Source organism: Macaca mulatta, chromosome 16, assembly GCF_049350105.2.
Source record: "Macaca mulatta isolate MMU2019108-1 chromosome 16, T2T-MMU8v2.0, whole genome shotgun sequence".
Lineage (NCBI taxonomy): Eukaryota > Metazoa > Chordata > Mammalia > Primates > Cercopithecidae > Macaca > Macaca mulatta.
Window position 1 is genome coordinate 90,800,163 of NC_133421.1, and position 18,936 is coordinate 90,819,098.

Below are 18,936 nucleotides of genomic sequence, written 5' to 3' on the forward strand. Positions count from 1 at the left end.
GGCTCTCTTCAGGCCGGCAAGTGAGGCCGGGTCCGCAGGCGCCGTCCAGGGAGAGCCAGAGCCCCAGCTCTGTGCCGACTCCCAAGTGCTCCAGGGTTCTCGGTCTCCTGGCAGCTCGCCCGTGGTTCCCCCTCCTCTGCAACCCCGAGTCCTCAGACCTCATGCCGCCTCCAACTGAGCCTTGTGTTTCCTTGCAGCGCCGATGTGGAAGTGGCCAGATTCTGAGCCGCCTGACTAGAGTTAGTAAGTTGCCTGGCGTTCTTGTGCGGTCACTGGCCAGTGGGTCTACACAGGTCCTCTGGCCTCAGCCACGCAGCGTGGGTGGGGAGGGCCTGGCTGCATGGCAGGGCCAGGGGTCCACTGAGCCTGCCTCTTGCTCTGGGTGCTGGGCCTTCTCTACTGGGTCCCCTCCTTGGGTTCACAGTCTCCTCCTCCCCTCCTGGAAGCTTGTGGACTTTGGCTGGCTGTGCCCGGGGCTCCCCTCACTGCTGGGTATGGCTCTGGCCCTGACCTTCTTTGTGGTCCTCTCCTGCCCTGCTGGGCACTTCAGTTATAGTCAAGAGGTGACCCCGGCAAGCAGCTGCAGCCTGGGCCTTTCCCGCCTGACTTGCAGCGCCAGCTTGGGCTCCTTCGGGTGTGTGTGCCTTTGGGGCTGGTAAGGATGACAGCCTCGTGGAGACTGGCGGCTGGGGTCCTGGCAAGAGCCCCGGGGAGTTCCATAGGCACTGGAGCCAGGTGTTGGGCCCACTGGCGATGGGGCTGTGCTGTTAGTCTGACCTTGCCTCTTCTGTCCCCCAAGCCCCACAGCATGGACCCAACTGGCTCCATCCCAAGTGTGCACCTGCAGACCTGGAGGACTGCTGGGTCCGGGTTTGAGCTGACGCTCACTCCAGGGGCCACAGGGCCACTATGGCTCCAACTCCAGTGGAACTCTGGAGTCCGGGTCTGAGCCCATCTCCTCGCGGGTTGAGTGGGCCACTTCCCTGGTGCCCAGTGTATATTTGGGATGTGCCAGGCTGCCCAGGAGCAGGCCCTGTGCCCTCATAGGGGGCCCTTACCCACACCTTCCAATCCGCTGCACCTGTGTCTGGGTGGGTCCTGCTTCCCACCACCCTCCCATCCCTAAGTTGCTAGGAGGGTGGCTCTGCAAAGCCAGTGCCTGCATCCTTCACAAAGGACGTTGGTCCCTGCGTCTCCCTGATGGTCACAGCAGGCATCCTGGCCCATGGGCAGCCAAGCCACAGGCAGATCACGGATCTGTCTTCTTTGCTGCCTTTCTGTTGTTGATATTCGGCATGAATTCTGGAAGGTTCTGTAGAAAAATGCTCCTGAACTTTGGGGACTGGATAGCATAGATGCTCTGGGTTGGCCCTGGCCACCACCTTGCCTTCTACCTCCATCTTTCTCCCTTCTGAGATGCTGTTTCTGGGAGACCTCCATACCCCCCACTCCCCCAGGTCCCTCTGAGCGAGGGGGCTGCCCTCACCTGGTGAGACTTGGAAGGGGTGAAGGCTCAGAGATGAGGCTGGCACAGCCTGTGTCAGGGACCACGTCCCTTGGTGGAGGGCAGAGACCCTGGGTGGCAGTGCCAGTGGGGCAGTGGCGCTCAGCACCACTCCACAGCGCCAGGGGCCAGTTTCCTGGCCACACAGTCTGCCTGGTCTGACAACTCAGCTGAGATTGGGGGTGTCGAAAGCCACTTGCAGTTGGTCAAGGGACTCCCCAACCCCATCGCCACCCTGCCATGCCCCAGCTTTGGGCCCTGAGAAGGGGGCCTTGGAATGAGAGTGGAGGGGGGAGCACCCCTGGCCGCTGTCCATACTTGTCAGCGGAGGCCCAAGCGCCCATGCTGGACGCGGTTCCAGAAGGGCCCACCTTCTGAAGACACAGAGAAGCAGCTGACGCCAGAAGACAGAACCGGTGTTGTCCGCCCAGCTCAGGGTCTGGAGTCTGGAGTCGCCTAACTGGTCAAAACGCACTTTGTGATGGCTGTTTCTTCTCGGAATCCTTCTGCCTCACGTTCAAGGCGTTGGTTCAGGAAATGATCCTAGACGACTGCCTGCATTCCGAGGCGCTCCTGAGTTCCGTGGGGCTGGAGTGGGAAGCTGCTCTGCCGCGGGGAGGTGGACTCTTCCAGGCTGTGTGGGTTTGCAGGGGTGGTGGGCACGGGATCCCCAGGACACACCGAGAGCCCCCCGTGGGCAGGGGAGGGGTGCCCAGTCCCTCAAACCCCAAGAGGCCCCCTGGCCAGCTCCTTCCTGGCAGAAGTGCCCATGCCCAGCCTTCCTGGCCACAGCTGGCTCTGCAGCACTGGCATCCATGCCTTGAAGCGGCCAGTTGGCTGGGACCGTGGCCCATGCCTGTAATCCCAGCACTTTGGGAGGCTGAGGCGAGAGGATCTCTTGAGCCCAGGAGTTCGAGATAAGCCTGGGCAACATAGGGAGACCCCGATCTTGACAAAAGTAAAAATTAGCCAGGCATGGTGGCGTGCGTCTGTAGTCCCAGCTTTTCAGGAGGCTGAGGTGGGAGGATTGCTTGAGCCCGGAGGTGGAGGTTGCAGTGAGCTACAGTCACACCACTGCATTCCAGCCCAGAAGACGGAGCAAGACCCTGTCTCAAAATAATAATGCAATTTAAAAATTACAAAAGCCACTAGGTCACCCCTGCAGCCTTGCTTAGCAGCCTCTGAGGGGCGGCTCTCAGTGAGACAAGAGCCCAGGCCTCTGAACTCCCCAAACCAGCAGCTCCCCAAACATGACGCAGGCCCTCCTTGGGGCCCTCTGCTCTTGGACCTGTCTGGTGACTTTCCTTCGCTGGCTGGAGAGGTGCTGGTGGTGTCACTGGGTAGTTCGTGGCAATCGCTGCCCAGGGCCACGTCCTGCAGGAGGTGGGGCCTGGCGTGTGTCCTCTGGCAGGGAGCAATGTCTGTGGCTTCCATGCGGTGGCCTTGGGCTCCAAACTTCGTCACATTCTGTTGGCTGTTAGGCCCCCACTCTCAGCACAGTGAGCTCCCTGCAGGCCTCCTGGGCGCGTCTGTCCCAGGCGGCTGAGGGGTAGGGGCCAGAGTAGGGGAAATGGGGCCGCCCAGCCTCTCCGCGTGGACCTGCTCTCCCAGCCAGCCTTGGGCTCTGGCCTGTGCTCTCCCCGTCCCCGCCAACCCGCTGCCCCTGTCAGGCTGAGATTGGATACAGCATTTGCAGCCTCAGAGCCACCCAGTGTGGATGGTTCAGCGGGCTCCACCTAGTCCCACCATTCTGGGAGACGAGAAGAGAAAATTGCAGGTTAGGGAACAGGCCCGCACCGGTGGGAGAGCTTCCTACCCCTGGGGTCTGGGCTAGCACTGTGCCTTTGCCTTTGCCTTTGATTGGGAGCAGGAGTGAGAACCACGCAGCTGTGCTGCCCCCGGCTGTGGTCTGGGCCAGGTCTAGGCCCCTTCTCTGGGAACCCACCTTTCCTTTTTTTTTTTTTTTTTTTTTTTTTGAGGCAGGGTCTTACTGTGTTACCCAGGCTGGAGTGCAGTGGTGGGAACACAGCTCACTACTGCCTCGACCTCCTGGGTTCAAGCGATCCCCCCACTTCAGCCCCCCATGTTGCTGGGACCACAGGCATGCTCCACTCCCACGCCTGGCCTTTTTTTTTCTTTTTGAGACGGGTCCACTTTGCTGCCCAGGCTGGTCTTGAACTCCAGGGCTCAAGTGGTTCCTCCTGCTTTGGCCTCCCAGAGTGCTGCGATTGCAGGCAGGAGCCACCGCGCCCAGCCAGCCCCATTTCTAATCTCCCCGGAGCTCCCTCCGGACCCTGGGCCTGTGGAGGGACTCAGAGCATTTCCCTAGGGGTGGGTCTAGCCTGGCAGGGAGACAGGGCATGGGCCGACACCACGGATAGAGGTGGAATCCTCACCATCGGACCCCCAGGCAGCCCCTACCCAGGCCCCATGAAGGGCAAAGCTGCACAGATCAAAGCTGAAAGCAGCCGGGAATCCAGCAGACCCTGAGGCTCCAGTGCATTTGAGAGATCAAAAGATCCTTTCAGCGGGGTGCCAACGCTCAGACGCCATCTGGAAGTCTGAGAGCCTTCCGCAGACCCATCAGTCTCTTCCACATATTTCATTCTCTTAAAAACTCAGTCTGAAGTGTTTCAGGTTCTTAGAAAACACAAAAGTCCTCAGGAAAGCTTAGGGAGCTGCCCCTGCCCTGCGCCGCCTCCTGGGCAGCTGGATGGAGCCCTGCCTGCCCACCCCGGGGGTTGCTCCCGGCTGCCCAGGCTCCTGTGGACCCAACTGTGCCAGAGGTGACTCCGCTCCAGGTAATGGCTCCAGTCCAAGCACAGCTCTGCCGGAGCACAGTCCCGTCCCTGCTGCGTCTTAACGTCCACATGCCATCTGTACTGTCACCCTTGGAGCTGCCTGACATCCCCCATCCTGTCCTGTGCTATTCCCTCCGAAGGTGGGGACTCCAAAGAGAAAGGCCCAGGCTCCCCTCTGATCCATAGGGTCCTTCTCATCCGTGCTCATCTTGTTCCATTTCAAATTCTTGTCTCGAGTCGTATTTGTGCATCAGCTGTGGCCCCGGGGACATGGGGGAGGGCGCGGCACCCCCGGGGGGACAGGTGGCTGAGCCCTTAGCAGGGGAACAACTGTCTGGCCAGGGGATGGCCAGCTGCTCTGCAGGGCTCGTGGGTGTCCATCTGCAGCCCTGAGGGAGCCGCGAGCCTAACCTGTCTTCCTGTGGATGCCCCCATGCCAGAGCTGGGCTGGGCTGGGCGCTCTGCCAAGCTGTGTCCCTGGGTGTGGGCCTGGCCTGGTGGGGGGCCACCAAACTGATGTGTGCCCGGTTCAGGGCTGTCTTGAGTCCCCAGCCTCAGTGGTGATGTCCACCCCTCACTGGGAGGGTGCGGCTGGCCTGCCCCGCCCCACCCTGCCCTGCCCACCCACGCTGCTGGGAGGGTGATGGATCAGAGTGGGGGCACCCTGCCTTGTCTAGGTCACGTAGGGTGAGCAGAGGGCGGTGCACCTTGGGGTCAGGCAGCCTTGCAGATGGCACCTGACCCTCCCTGCCCCCCAGAGCAGCCTCTGTTGTCTGCGAGCTCTCTGTGCCCTGAGATCGGACTGTAGGCATCCAGCACTGGGGATCCCTGGGGCATTGGGCAGCCCAGGTGCCAGAGTTTACCCATGGCTTCTGCCCTAAATTAAAACCACGTTTTTCTCTTTCAGGAATCCCTTCGCCCATGTCCAGCTGAAGCCGACAGTGACCAACGACAGGTCTGCCCCTCTCCTCAGCTGATGGCCACATCTGCGGCACTGCCCATCCGGCGGCTTCCCCCGCTCTGCCCATGCAGCCTGTTCTGTCATCCTCTGCGCGCTCCTGTTAAGAGAACATCCAGGCCGGGCGCGGTGGCTCAAGCCTGTAATCCCAGCACTTTGGGAGGCCGAGACGGGCGGATCACGAGGTCAGGAGTTCGAGACCATCCTGGCTAACACGGTGAAACCCCGTCTCTACTAAAAAAAAAAAAAAAAAAATACAAAAAACTAGCCGGGCGAGGTGGCGGGCGCCTGTAGTCCCGGCTACTCGGGAGGCTGAGGCAGGAGAATGGCGTAAAAACCCGGGAGGCAGAGCTTGCAGTGAGCTGAGATCCGGCCACTGCACTCCAGCCTGGGCGACACAGCGAGACTCCGTCTCAAAAAAAAAAAAAAGAGAACATCCAGGCCCCGGCTGCCTGGCCTCGCCCCACTTGAGTCTGGCCTGGGCTGGATCCCAGCTGTTCTGGGCAGGGCTGGGCACAGGGGGGCGCAGGCCCCTGAAGGGCCGAGACCCACTGGCTGTGCTGCCCAGGGCCGAGGGGCCACCTCTTGAGGGTATTCACCTCTGGTCACATGGCCATGGAGCCCTGGGGTGCCCCTGGGTCAAGGGAGGACATTTGGCCAGCTGGTGGCTGGGGGGAGCCCGGCTGCCCTGCTGCTTCTCCTGCCTAATAAACAGGCTCCTTCTGCACCAGGTGTGATCTGTCCACCCAAGGGCCAGAAGGCCGGGAGCATGGGGATGGGAGCGCCCACATCCTGGCTGGAAGATGAACTTCCCATAAGCACGTCATTCCCTGCAGGCCCGGCAGGTGCGCCTGGAGTGTGGGGCCTGGTCCCTCTCCATGCCCCTCAGTGGGGCTCTCCTGGACCCCTCACTCCCACTGGCAGTGTCGCGAGGGCCTCCCCAGCCTCCCCCCTACCCAGCCTCCCATCCAGAACCTTGCTGCTAGGGCCGCCCAGCTCTCTCCTGTGGCCAAAGGCCAGCTGTCAGGTGCTGTGCGGGGTCACCAGGGTACCTGCTGGCAGGTGGGGGCTTCCCCGCTCCTGGGCTCTGTCCCAGGACTCCTGGGTGGACCTCGCCCACCGCCACTCACTCCTGCAGGCACTGGGGAACTCTGCTGGAGCTGGGGGTTTTAACACTTCATTAGCAGATCTGTGTTCTTCGATACTGTCAGGTGAAATACAATGTGGTGAGAGCTGCATTGGTGACAGCAGCCCTTGCCTGGGGAGGAGTCTCCAGCAGAGCCCACTCCCGCCTGCAGCCACTCACAGCCCGGGGACAGGAAGCTGCAGAGTTGGCAGGTCAGGAGGGCAGTTGAGAGCTGGCCAGCAGAGGGTGCAGGGGAGCCCAGCTGTGCTCAACTCTCCTGACTCCGCCTTCCACCCTGGGCCCGGGGACAGACAGTGCCCTCAGAAGGGCAGGGAGGAGGCTGTCCTGGAGAGGCCTGTAGGTCCACTCTCTTCACCCGTCCCCACCAGGCCAACTCGGCCTGCAGGAAGGGAGACCTGCAGGGATCTGCCCCTGCACCCCCAGACACAGTAGGGCCAGAACACCATCCCCTCCACCAGGGTGTGCCAAGGGCAGTGGGGAAGAGAGGGGCAGCTTCCTCCTGGCCCCAGGAAGGGGTGGCATTGGGTTCCTACCCCAGCCACGGCACAGCCCCTCCTGTCCAGGACTTTATCGGCAGACCTCAGGAGACAACACACAAAGGTTTCTTTTTTTCTTAGCTTCATTTCTCTTAAAAAACAAGGAACAAGAAAACATTGCACCAGCGTTCTAAGCCTCAAACAAAACACAAAACAAATCCCTCTGCAAAGCAACAATAAACTTTACATCTCTTTGGCAACAATAACTTAAAGTCACCCCACTTTCATTCGCTCCAACCACAGCAGTTACAAAAATATTCCCTGCGCTGCCCTGCCCCCAGCTCCACCCCTTCCCCACCATCCCTCTCCCTGTAGGCAGGAGCCCCCCAACACTGACTGCGGGGTATGGCCCCCACTCTCCTTTCGCAGCTGGGGCACAGGACCGGATAGTGCCCTGCAGAGGGGAGCTGCCTGCACGGTCCTGCCAAGGGCACCTCTAGAACGGGGCCCACGGCGGCAGGAGTGCAGCCTGGAAGCCCCCTCCACCCCTGATCTTTTTGGCTGCCCACCGTGGCCACAGCAGGACCCAGGTGGGAACAGCCCATTCCCTGTGGGAAGGGTGGGCTTACCGGTCTAGCTGTCAGTGAAGGGGAAACAGCCACAGACTTTGAGATAAGGGCAGAGGAAACAGGACTGACACAGGCGCCCAGGGCTGCTCCTTGCCCTGAGCCACCAGGAGCCAGGCAAGGATGGGGGCACAGGGGGTGGGAGGAGGCTCACAAGCCTGCCAGTGTCTCGGGGCCATGCCTTGTCCTGTGTCAAGTGTCCTGTGAGGACACCGGAGGAGCCACCAGATGGGGCATGTGGGACCTCCGAGGCCAGGCAGCCGGCAGCGGCAGGCAGAGCAGAGGGCAGGGGCCGCCGTACCCAGGGGCACTGGCCCCTCGAGTGTGTGTGTACAGACATCCACTGGAACTCCAGGCGTCCCCAGGGGCTAGCAGCAAACCCAGAAGCCCAAATTCTGCCTCCGGGGCGGAGCATGGCCAATCCACTGTCCAGGGCCTCTCATCCTGCGGGCTTTTCCAGGACACCATGTGGGGCAGAGGCACCCGAATCTGCTGCCAACAGCCACCAGGACACGGTCCCCACCTTCTCGGTCACCATCCTCGCTGCTGCCTGGCAGGGGCTCTGGTGATGCCAGCCTCGAGGAGCAGGAGCTGCCCTGGTTTCAAGCCTCTTTACTCTCACCCCCGGCACCTGCTGCAGGGCCTGGCAAGCAGGACGACAAAGTGAACACAGGGTCCTAAGACACCAGGGCCTGCCTCCCCCCCACAACTCCCACCTGGCCTCCATCCCTGGCCCACATACAGGCCGGGCCAGTAGGGGCTATGGGGCCAGCCCGGGCCCCTTCCCTGCAGCAGATCTGGCTGTGTGTAGGTAGGAGATGGACCCATTTCTCCCACTCTCCTGTATCACTAGACCCAGGCCAACAAGGCTCGGCAAATGCCTCCAAGTCCTCTTTTACACACAGGGAAACTGAGGCCTGAACAGGAAGATGGCGGCCAGGGTCATGTAGTGGCCTCCTAGTGACCTGCGTGCTTGTTCTGCCACGCAGGGGGCACCCTGCGCCAGGCAGGGGTGAGGCTGACGGCCCTTCCCCCAAGGCTGCAGCCACAGGCCAGGACAGCTAGGAAATAATGGGTCTACCGAGGGGAGGGGAGAGAGGGCGGGGGGCCTTCGAGGAGGTGGGCACTTGTCAGGCACGTGGGCAGGGGCTGTAGGGGTAGGGACACCTGGCAGAGGCTGCAGGGGTAGGGACACCTGGCTGGCCCGGCAGGGACCTAGACGGAGGGGCCCCACCCTCGGAGCTCCGTCCCTGCCTCGCACGGGCCTCACCTCTCACGGACTCAGCGTCTGAATCAGACACGTGCGTGATGGAGAAGCGGGATGTGGAAGCGGGCGACACCGTGAAGCGCGAGAAGGGAGCAGGCGTGGGCGCAGCTGGGGCGGGTGCGGCCGGGTCCAGGGCCATGGCGAAGGCTGCCTTGGCCTGCATCAGCGGGAAGTCGTCGTCCCACGCAAACCCGCCACCTGCAACCCAGGTGACGATGTCACTCGCACTCACAGCCTGGGACCCCGGGCCGCCCCGCTCCCACAGTCATGGGCCTGGCCCCGCCTCCCATGATGTCACGGGCCCAGGCCCCACCTCCCATGCAGCGCGGACCAGGCCCCGCCTCCAATGACGTCACATACCAAAGCGGCCTCTCATGACGTCACGGGCCAAAGCCCGCCTCCCACACATCAAGGGCCAGGTGCTCCTCCCATGATGTCACACATTAGGCCCCGCCTCCCACAAGGCACGGACCAGGCCCCACCTCCCGTGACATCATGGGCCCGGCCCCGCCCCGGCTCACCCTCTTTCGCAGTGGAGCCATCTGGGGAGCCATCAGCCTGCCGCGGCGGGCTGGGGGCGCTGGGAGAGCTGGGGCTCCCCATAAGGAACGTGGGGGGCGACTCCTTAGCACCCGGGAAGGGCTCCCCGAGCTCCCGGGTGGGGCTTTCCTGGAGGGATCAGAGAGCACCAGGTGGCTTGGCCGCCAGGAGTCGCGGCCGCTCCCACCCCTTCCTGCGGGAGCGCGACCCGCAGCCCCGAGCAGACACCGGTCGGCAGTGGCCCACCTGGTCGAAGAGGTAGACGGTGACGTCGTCGAAGAAGGACACGGCCTTCTTCTTGCGTTCCAGGTCCTCGCAGAAGGCCTCGGACAGCAGGCTGGGCATCTTGAGCAGGCTGCGCAGGTTGCGCGCGCTCTGGCTCTCAGCCACCACCACGGGCACCGCCGGCGCCTCCTCCTCGCTGTCCTCGCTAGGCTCCTGGACGCTGTAGCAGCGGAGCTCCTCGTCAGACTCGTCGCTGTCCTCACTGTCCTCCTCCTCCTCGTCCGGCCGGCCCTCCAAGGCCGCAGGGAGGCCAGGCAGAGCCAGGCGGAGTGGGGCTCGGGGGGTGCCTGGGCCCGCCATCCGCTTTTGTGGAGTCAGCCCTGACAACAGTCCTGTGGGCCCCTGGAGCTCAGAGCTGTTGCCTTCTGAGCTCAGCGGAACCGGGGTCAGCAGGAAAAACTGCGAGCAGCTGGGGCTGGGCCCAGGCGGCACCTCGGCTGGGCCTTGGGGCTCTGGAGGCTCTGGGACCAGGCCTGAGGGGCAGGTGCTGGGGTCTGGGGAGGACCCTTCAAGCCGCAGCGGTGGGGGCAGCACCTCCCCGGGGCCAGAGCCTTGTGCCTCCCCAGGAACCCCAGGCCTGAGGGAGGCCTGTGCAGATGGCTGCCCAGTGCTCGGCAGGCCCAGCTCTGGCCCAGGACCTTGGTCCCCGCCACACTTCTCTGGGCCCGAGGTGGGCTCGGCCTCAGTCTCCAGGTCTGAGAAGTACGCAGAGTCTCGGTAGGGGTTCTTCTCGTTGAGGCCACTGAGGGAGGCAGAGAGCCGTATCTCGGGCCCGGGGCCCTCTCCCTCTGAGGTCAGCTCCCCAAAGGCCTGGGGCTCGCACCCTTCCTGTGACTCCTTGAGCACAAACTCGGGGGACTCATAGTTCTCCGTGTCATAGCCACTGTCCAGTGCTCGGGGCTGCCCTCCAGAGGGGCCAGCGGCCGACGGGCTGAAGACCTCATAGCCACCATCACTGGCTGAGGACGGGATGTCCAGGGAGTCCACGGAGTCAGGAGTCCCCACCTGCTTCTGCAGAGAGCGGAAGGCTGGCACCACATCCAGCCTCTCGGCCTGCAGGCCGTCACTGGACGTGTCAGTGAAGATGCCTGAGGTGGCCTCAGCTGTGTCCTCATCCTCACTGCTGGGTGCCTCCACCTCAGGGGAGCTGCCACCACCATTCAGGGTGGAAGCCGGCTTGGTGGCAGACACCTCGCCACCAGCAGCAGGCGTGGGCGAGTCAGGCAGGGCGCCAGGGGCATCGGGGGCACTGGCCTCCTCTGAGGGAAGTGGGGCTCCCTCCTGGGATGGGGAGGGGACAGAAGGAAGGGACAAGCAGGGTCCGGCAGTGCCCTCAGCCTCCGTGGCAAGCTTGGGCTCTGCCTGCAGGTGGTCACCCCCACTACCAGGTGCCTCTGTCCAGGAGGGTGTGACCAGGCAGGGGGCAGGTGCCAGGCCCTGGGCAGGGCATAGATGGGGGAGGCCGGGACAGCAGCCTGGCTCCTGGGCAGAGGAGGCTGCCTGCAGCCCAAGCAGAGACTCCCCGGGGTATGCCGGCTCAGGGGAGGCCCGCGGGGGCTGCTTCGGACTGCAGCAGCCATCAGCGTGGTAGCCCACAGAGCTGGGGTCCCAGGACTCTGGACAGCGGCTGCCGCTGTTGTTATTGGCAGATACGTTGGAGCGCCAGTGTCCACGCTGGGCGGCCGTCCGCGCTCCCACCTCCTCCAGCTCCTCCTCGCCAGTCAGCGGCAGCGGCGGCGCCCCTGAGCTTCCCAAGGGGGATGTGCCCAGTGGGTCCTCAAAGAAGGGCGAACAGAAGGCGGCCACGCCCCAGTCTGCATCCTTGGCTCTGCCCTCCGCCAGCCTCAGGGGCCCCGCAGAGGGCGAGGGCGAGGGCGAGCGTGAGGGGCAGAGCTGGTCCCGCACCAAGCTTCCGCGAGGGTAGAGGTCGCCGCGGCCCCAGGGGACGTCGGCGGGTGGCCCGTGGCCCAGCAGCGGCTCCATGGCCAGCGAGGCAGCGGTGCTGCCGTCAGAGTCCTCGTCCTGGTCTGCGATGGCAGGTGAACTGGGGGCGCAGCCGGCGCAGTCGGGGTCGTGGCCGGCGGCGGGCGTGGCCTCCTCTAGGCGAATGAAATACTCGCTGCCCAGCGAGGGGCTGTGCGCGCTGAGCACCGGAACCACGCCGGGGGGCGCGCCGTCGGGGGCACACAGCTCCTGCAGGCGCGCGGGGCGGTCCGGACTGAGCGTGGCGGGGAAGGCCTCCGCGCCGCGGCCCGCCTCCCACTTGTACTCAAAGTTGAGGCCTCGGCTGGTCTCGGTCACCGTCAGCACGTCGTCGCCATCCGCGTGGAAGCCGTCGCCCGCGAACTGCTCCAGCAGCGGGAAGGACGAGGCGGCGGCGAGCTCCACCACCCCGCCCAGCGTGGGCCCCGCCGCACCCGGCCCAGGACCCACGCCGCCCCCGCCGGGCCGCAGAGAGCGCCAGCGCCGCTCAAACTCCTCCTCTGCTTCGGTGGCGCCCTTGGCACACAGGTAGGACAGCAGCAGGTGCACCTCCTCAGCTGTGGGCCGCTGCTCCGGCTGCAGCCAGCAGAACTGCATCACCTCGTACCTGCGAGGAGGTCCCACGGGGGCCACGTCAGAGGCAACGCTGGCCAGGAACGCGTCCATGGGGCAGGGATGGGCTTCCCCTAACTCCCAGTGTCTTGGGGACGTTAAGGGCATCTCCCACTTGAGTGACGGCCCAAATCTGCCAAGGCAGGCCCAGCAGCGTGGGAACAGGAGGTGGTTGGGCACTCCCCCTAAGCTCCCCCTAAGCCTTCCCTCCCTGCACACAGGGGTGCAGAGGTGGTGGGTAGAGGCCCTATCAGAGGAGAGGGGAGACCAGGGAGGGCTGGAACCCCAGGGGGTCAGGGTGAGCCGCCTCTGCCTGGGGGTCAGGATACCCCATCTCGGCCTGGCTGTCCGGGACAGGGCGGTGGGGCCCTCACCAGCGGTCCGACAGGGTCAGCTGCAGCTGGGGCTTGGGCAGCTTGAGCTGCTGCTCCCGGACCGCGTACGCCAGCACCTGCTGGTCCGAGTGCTGGGGGTAGGGCTGCGTGCCCAGCTCAAAGAGCTCCCAGATGGTCACGCCCAGGGACCTGTGGGGTGACAGCTGTGAGTCAGGGCTGGGCACAGCCTGCCACAGCAAGGGCCGCGCAGGATCCCTGGGGTGCCGAAGGGGCAGCTCCCGCCATCACGCCAGTGCCTCAGGACCAGGGCGTGGTACCACATCAGCCGCCCCTCCCTGAGGACAGCCCTTCATTTCAGCAGACAGAATGTGCACCTGGCCAGGCCCAAGCCCAGCACCTGTGGAGCCTGCACATAAAGGCCAGGCTGGCCAAATCCATCTGCTTGTCCACTCATTCATTCATTCACTGATGCACTGAAGACCAGACACTGCCCAGTGTGGGAGCTGCCCTGGCGGAGCTGGAGGGCAGGTGTGGAGCCCGAGGCAGGGTAGGGCCAACATCAGAAGGGGACTGAGGGAGCGGGAGAGAGGGGACGCCTCAGGCCAGCATGGGCAGGGCCGGGGAACAGGCAGGGGTGCACAGAGCATGTGGGCGAGTAGGGCAACTGGGGTCTCCTTCCTGTGGGCTGTGGCTTCACCTAGCCACTTTGGTCCCTGGCTGTCCCAAGAGGCTGCAGAGTGAGACAGAGGTGATTTAGCAAGACGTCACCAGACCTTGGCCAGAGCCCTGTGACTGGAGACCCCAGCCAGTGCACGGTGGGGTGGGCAGGCGAGGAAGGGGCCTTGGTGGAGAGGTGAGGAGGGGACAGCGTCCATGATGGGGCACAGTCAAGTGGCTTAGGGGAGACCCCGAAAGCTCAGGGAGGCGGCCTGGCCCATGGGATCTGAGAGTTCCCCAGAAGCAGAAGGCGGCCAGACCGCAGCCTGGGAGTGGTGGGGGCCGCGGGGGAAGCCGCAGAGGTGAGGGCAGGAAGGGGCGCCCACCCCAGGGCAGACCACTACCCTGGGCAGCTCGGCCCCACCCCTTCAGAGGCTACACCAGGTGGGAATGAACAGTCCGTGCTGGGTGCTCAGGATGGGGGCGGGGCTTCCAGGCTGCTGTTGTGGGAGATCCCAGCACCCCCACCGTCACCTCCTCTACCTGGCACAGCCTGACCTACACTCCCCTGAAGGCAGCCAACACCCTGCCCAGACCCTCTCCCCAGGCACAGGTGCACACCGAGTCTCCCATCCCAGGACAGGCCCCCCAGCATGCTGAGGATGGGCTTTTGGCTTGTGGCCCTGTATGTGTGCTCTGACCCCGCCATGGGGCGTCAGCCCAGGGGTCCCTGGTGCACCTGTCAGGCAGTGTCTCCACCAGTGTGGGGTCGCCACCTAACCAGCCACTTGGGCTGCTGGCGTGCGGCCACTACAGGTGGCTCCAGCAGCCCCCCAACCTCACTACTCGTGGCCATGGTTTGACATGGGTAGGCGGGTGGCACTCGGCCTCAGCCCCTCACGGCGCCACCAGGGCTGCACTCACCACACATTCCCGCTCTTGGTCTGGTCCACAACAAGCAGGTTGCTGTGCACCTCGTCCACCAGCTCCGGTGCGATCCAGCGCAGAGGCACCCACAGCTGGTCGGCGGTCACGAAGTAGTCTTCCTGTTGGCACAGGGACGGGTCACCCCTGCCGGCGCAGGCCCCGCCCCTCATGCCCAGCCCAGCCCAGCCCACCCCACTCACTCTGTACTTGCAGTGAGCCAGGCCGTAGTCACCGATCTTCACCGTCAGGTCGGCCGTGAGTAGGCAGTTCCGCAGAGCCAGGTCGCTGCAGGCAGGGTCAGAGGCGGGGGCAGGGCAGGGTCAGTGGGGTGTGCCAGGTCGGGGACTCCAGCACAGGGGTCCTTTGCCAACACCTGGATGGCTCACAGTCCAGGCCGGAAGGGGCACTGGAGATGCTGCCACCACCCACCCCTGCCTAGGGCCCTATCCTGTGCCCAGCCCCGAGACCTGGGGAGGGACCGTTTGCGTGGGCCTCCAATGTTACAATGCAGATGAGAATGGGGCCTAGAGAGGGTGAGGACCTGCCACAACCCACCTGGACCCGTCCACGCTTCTCCAGGACCCTCTCCTCCCAGCCCTGCTACACCATCACCCTCGGCTTCCCAGGAGGTGGGAATTGATGGGGGAACTGAGGCCTGGAGGATCCCAGGGGTCCTGCTAGCTGCCAGAGTCCAGTTTCAGGGCCCAGCCCTGCCATGCCCACTCGGAGCTGGAGCTCTCTCTCACTTGAGCCACCACCGGCCCCAGGGTTGGGTAGGGTCTGCAGAGAACGCCGGTCACCCCTGGCACTACCTCTAACCCAGCCTGCCTCGGCTGCTGGCTTGGACCCCCTGCCTGGCTGGTCACGTGGGTGTGCGGAGGCGTAGGGTACTGGGTAGATATTACCACACCTGCGGTATTACTTCTGTGCTCAGGACTCAGGGTGGGGACAGAGCCCAACCCAGGCTGTCCCTCCCCACATAAGCCCGTGTCTGTGTGCTGGGGGTTGCTATAGGCCCACGTGTCCTGGGCCTATGGGGTGGGATGGGGTGGGGTGGGGTGGGGTTGGGGGCAGGGCAGCTGGGGCTCGGCAGGCAGGTCGGGAGGCTGGCAGCTACCCTCTTCAACAAAATCACTGATGCTGGAGTCACCTGAGTCATCACTCAGCACCAGGATATTGTTGGAGAGGACGGCCGTGCGGCATCTGGGGCTGGTGGGGCCACATGTCCTTCGCCACTTCTTCCAGCATGTCCCCCCGGGGTCCCCAGGGGCTGGGCATCCTGGCCCGAGCAGGACAGAACCCTCCCTCCAGGGTTCTGCGAAGCAGGGCCTGCTAAGCCCTCCCTTTGGGACTTGAGGGAGACAGAGTGTGGGGTTGGCGTGGGGCTGCAGGGTGGTGGCTGACTGCCTCGGGGACAGAGAACAGGCCAGCTTGATCAACAGTACACATTTCTTCGTCTAAACCTGCAAAGTGGGTGTCAAACCATTGTCTTCCCAATTTTTCAAAAACGTCATAAAATCCCTTTGTATAGCAGTTGTTTGATGCTGCATGAGATGAACCCGGCCGGTCCTCGCGGCAGGACCCGCCCCTACGCCCTTCCTTCAGGGGAGGGGCCGAGGCCCAGAGAGGGCCCCAGTCCAAGGGTTACAGCAGGGAGGGGCCCTGGCCTAGGGCTTCCTGGCCACTGGCCCGCGCCCGCCCTCACCTGTGCACGTAGTTGTTCCGATGCAGGTGCAGGACGCCGCAGGCCACCTCACAGGCCATACGCTGCAGGGTCAGGGGGTCGGGCGCCATGGACTCCGCCACCCGGCAGCTCCGCAGGTAGCCCTTGAGGTCCCCCTGCAGAAAGGGGGCATGGCGCAGTCACCAGCAGACTGGGGACTGGCCACCCTGGAAGGTCCCTGCCTACCTCCCCAACTCCTCCACCCCTACCCACAGCTGACGGACAGCAGCTGCCCAGAGCAGCCCCGCGCCCTGCACAGTGGCTGACACCCAACAGTTCCTGGAGAGGGGCCGTGTCCACCAGGGCTGGGCTGGACTGAAGGCTCCCTCTCCACCGCCCCTCAGCCAGCCCTGCGCAGCAGGAGTCCCTTGGCCTGTGGTACAGAGAGAAACGCAGGGCCCCGGTGGATCTGCTTGATGGAGCCTGGGGCTGGTGGTCGAGGATTGGTCGGCAGCCCCGACCTGCCGAAAGCTCAGCTCCTGGGAGGGCCAATGTTAGGAGTCCAGACGCCAATGTGTGAGGGCCCCTGTCCCAAGGGAAGCCAGCCGGGGACCCAGCCCAGCCGCAGGCAGGCCCGGCTCAGTGCAGGAGCTGTGTATGTGCAAGGGGGTGGGGGGCAGGTCCCTGGCGGGGGTGGGTCCCTGGGGGGTGGTGGTGATGGGCAGGCCCAGGACTCCAGGCAGCATGGGGAAGTGGCCATCCCCAGTCCCCCATGACAAACTCAAGCCTGAGTGAGGCCGTGGAGCCCCAATGGAGCAGTGGCCCCTAATTGGCCCAGGATGCCTCCTCCTGAACCACAGGGCACACAGGCAGGTGAGCAAGCAGCTGGCAGCTCCCCAGGGGTGCAGGGAGTCCCGGCCCAGGCCTGTCCTGTGCCCAGCCCCCACAGTCCCTCCCCAGTGAGGCTGGGTCTCCCCATGGCCTCCTCTGGAAGGCGGTGGGGTAGGGTCCCTGGGTCTTGGCTTTAGGGAGGATGTGAGGCCCCCAGGGAGGGGGTGGCACCAGACACTGGCAGGGCAAGGGAGGGCCCCGGCTCAGCAAAGGCCCCAGGTCCCCCTGGGCAGCAGCTCACCAGCGGGCAGAACTCCATCACCAGCAGGTAGGGCGTCACCTCGGCACACTGGGCCAGGCACTGGAGCAGGTTGCTGTGCTTCAGGGCCCTGCAGGAGTGGACAGGCGGCCCCTGACTTGGGAGGAGCAGGGGAGGGGGAGGCGGGCCGAGCAGGGGAGGGGGAGGAAGGGGTCGCACAGTGTGGGCCTTTGTGCCCGATGGCCTCCCACCTGTAGGGCTGCACCTCCTCCAGGAACTGCATCTGCTCCTGCACGCTGGCGCTGGCCTGCAGCTCCTTCACCACCACCTGGGCACTGCTGACGCCAGAGTTCACCTCCCCCAGGAACACCTGTGGGACAGCGTCACCCGCGGCTGCTCCGCCTCCACAGGCCCCGGCTTCCAGGCCTTACTCTTCTCCCACCCGCCCCACCCCGGCCCCCAGGACAGGCCCCTTCTCCTCCTGTGCCCAGTCCATTCACTGCAGTGCGGGGTGTGGGTTCCGGACCCCTCCCGGTGACCCTCTGGCTGTAATATTCTGAGTCTTTTGTGTTATTCTCTCCCCAAAGTCTCCCGCTGCCCTCTCTCTCTGTCTCTCTCTCTCTCTCTCTGGGGGTTTGAAGTGAGGAAGAGGGACCCAGCTGTCTCGTTTAGGCCAGGATCGGGGGAAGGCCAGGATCGGGGGAAGGCCAGGATCGGGGGAAGGCCAGGATCGGGGGAAGGCCAGGACCATGAGCCTGCTCCTCTCCCTCCCAGGACCCCCTAGGGAGAAGGGGCTGCAGCCAGACTCTGAGGAGGGATCCAACAGGGCCCAGGGGCCAGAGAAGAGACCCTCGGGGCTGGGGTGGCTCCCAGGAAGAGCAGGTCTGCATCCCTGTGTCCCTTCTGCCTACCAGGCGACAGCCCTCTCTCCCAGGTGGGACACATACCTTCCCGAACCAGCCATGGCCGATTTCCTTCAGGTATAGGAGGCTGTGCCGGCCCAGGTCCGTGGACTTGAGGAGCTGCACTGTAACCAAGCAGGGGGCTCAGGGACCCAGTGCGGCCTTCGCACCCCCCAGCTTCCTCACCTGGCCCCTAGAGGGACTGCCCGCTTGGCCTGTTCTGGGAAACTGTCCTGAGTCCCCAGCACCAGCTGGCAGCCTTGGGGCTAGCATCAGGAGCCAGGGTCTCTCGAGATCAGGGGCCGCTGCTTCCCAGAAAAGCCACGGAGCTGCAGGCTCCATCCGGGCATCTTTCTGGATAGGTCTGGAGAAGGTGCCTGAAGCCACCGGAATAGCTTGGCGAGGGACAGCAGGGCCCGGAGCCGGACCCGCCACATGGGCTGTACCAGGCAGGCAGTGTGGCTGAGCGAGAGGCTGGGGCCACGGCACAGGGAGGGCACTGCAGCGGCCCACCCCCACCCTGCCACAGGCTGGCATCCCACGCCAGGCACACCAAAGGCTCCTTTGTTGGGGGCTGCTTGGCACAACCCCGCACGGAGCACACTGGCCCATTCTCCCCGAGGGCCAGGCCGGGTGAGGTCAGCGGGAGGAAGGGTCAGTGAGGCCCGGGAGGAAGGGGCCAGCGCTGGCAGAGCCCACTCATGCCTGCCCACGCCCCGAGGGATTCCCCGAATTCTGCTCCCACGCCAACTGCCCAGAGGGCTGACGGGGCTGGGTCTGAGCCCAGCTGCCAGGAGAGCCCAGGGGGAGGGGGCTCCTTCCAGGGCCCAGAGACCCAGAAAATGTAGAGGTGGGGCAGGGCAGAACTGAGCATGTGGGCCCACCGGGCGCTGTGTTCCGAGCCCAGCCTGTCTGGACAGCCCTCTTTCACCCTGGGGCGTCCAGGCCCACACTGTCCCTGAGCAAGTGTGGGGGTCCTGACCATGGGTGCTGAGACAGTCCAGAGGCCCTGGGCACCGCCAGAGGCGGCCGTCCTTCTCTGCGGTCCCCAGCGGGTGGGGCCATTGCCCAGGTTTCTCCCCGCTGACCTCTGGGGCTGCTCTTCTGGCCTCACCCCAGTCTCTCTCCTCTCTAGAAACACATGCCCCCCGGAAAACTGAAAC

General features: G+C 64.6%; 2 protein-coding genes, 1 long non-coding RNA gene and 1 other non-coding gene across 20 annotated transcripts in view; 2 read left to right on the top strand and 2 right to left on the bottom strand.

The window, feature by feature from the left end:
• BAIAP2 (BAR/IMD domain containing adaptor protein 2) overlaps positions 1–7,152 on the top strand; it is a 79,305-nt gene extending 72,153 nt beyond the window's left edge. The window contains 2 exon segments of the mRNA XM_077973294.1: positions 5,213–5,260; positions 5,995–7,152. Of these exon segments, the coding sequence (XP_077829420.1) occupies positions 5,213–5,260; positions 5,995–6,070 (124 nt within the window). The 3' untranslated portion in view covers positions 6,071–7,152.
• On the top strand, positions 1,016–4,225 carry LOC144336062 (uncharacterized). The gene is made up of 2 exons (XR_013407483.1): positions 1,016–2,414; positions 3,671–4,225. It is a non-coding gene; the product is annotated as an uncharacterized LOC144336062 (long non-coding RNA).
• The window catches only part of AATK (apoptosis associated tyrosine kinase), a 47,488-nt gene continuing 35,563 nt past the window's right edge, over positions 7,012–18,936 (bottom strand). For 9 of the 17 annotated variants that reach the window (XM_077973182.1, XM_015120523.3, XM_028836903.2 and 6 more), the window contains 11 exons: positions 17,819–17,898; positions 17,123–17,241; positions 16,914–17,001; positions 15,824–15,957; positions 14,319–14,403; positions 14,116–14,237; positions 12,574–12,723; positions 9,566–12,194; positions 9,301–9,448; positions 8,783–8,977; positions 7,012–8,155 (listed from right to left, as the gene is read on the bottom strand). In XM_077973182.1, the coding sequence (XP_077829308.1) occupies positions 8,115–8,155; positions 8,783–8,977; positions 9,301–9,448; positions 9,566–12,194; positions 12,574–12,723; positions 14,116–14,237; positions 14,319–14,403; positions 15,824–15,957; positions 16,914–17,001; positions 17,123–17,241; positions 17,819–17,898 (3,791 nt within the window). In that variant the 3' untranslated portion in view covers positions 7,012–8,114. Of the gene's footprint in view, positions 8,242–8,741; positions 8,978–9,300; positions 9,449–9,565; positions 12,195–12,573; positions 12,724–14,115; positions 14,238–14,318; positions 14,404–15,823; positions 15,958–16,913; positions 17,002–17,122; positions 17,242–17,818; positions 17,899–18,936 lie in introns of all 17 variants that reach the window. The other 8 variants (XM_077973189.1, XM_077973179.1, XM_028836904.2 and 5 more) reach the window with 2 other exon arrangements.
• MIR338 (microRNA mir-338) lies at positions 15,238–15,304 on the bottom strand. Its single transcript, NR_032480.1, has one exon. It is a non-coding gene; the product is annotated as a microRNA mir-338 (primary transcript).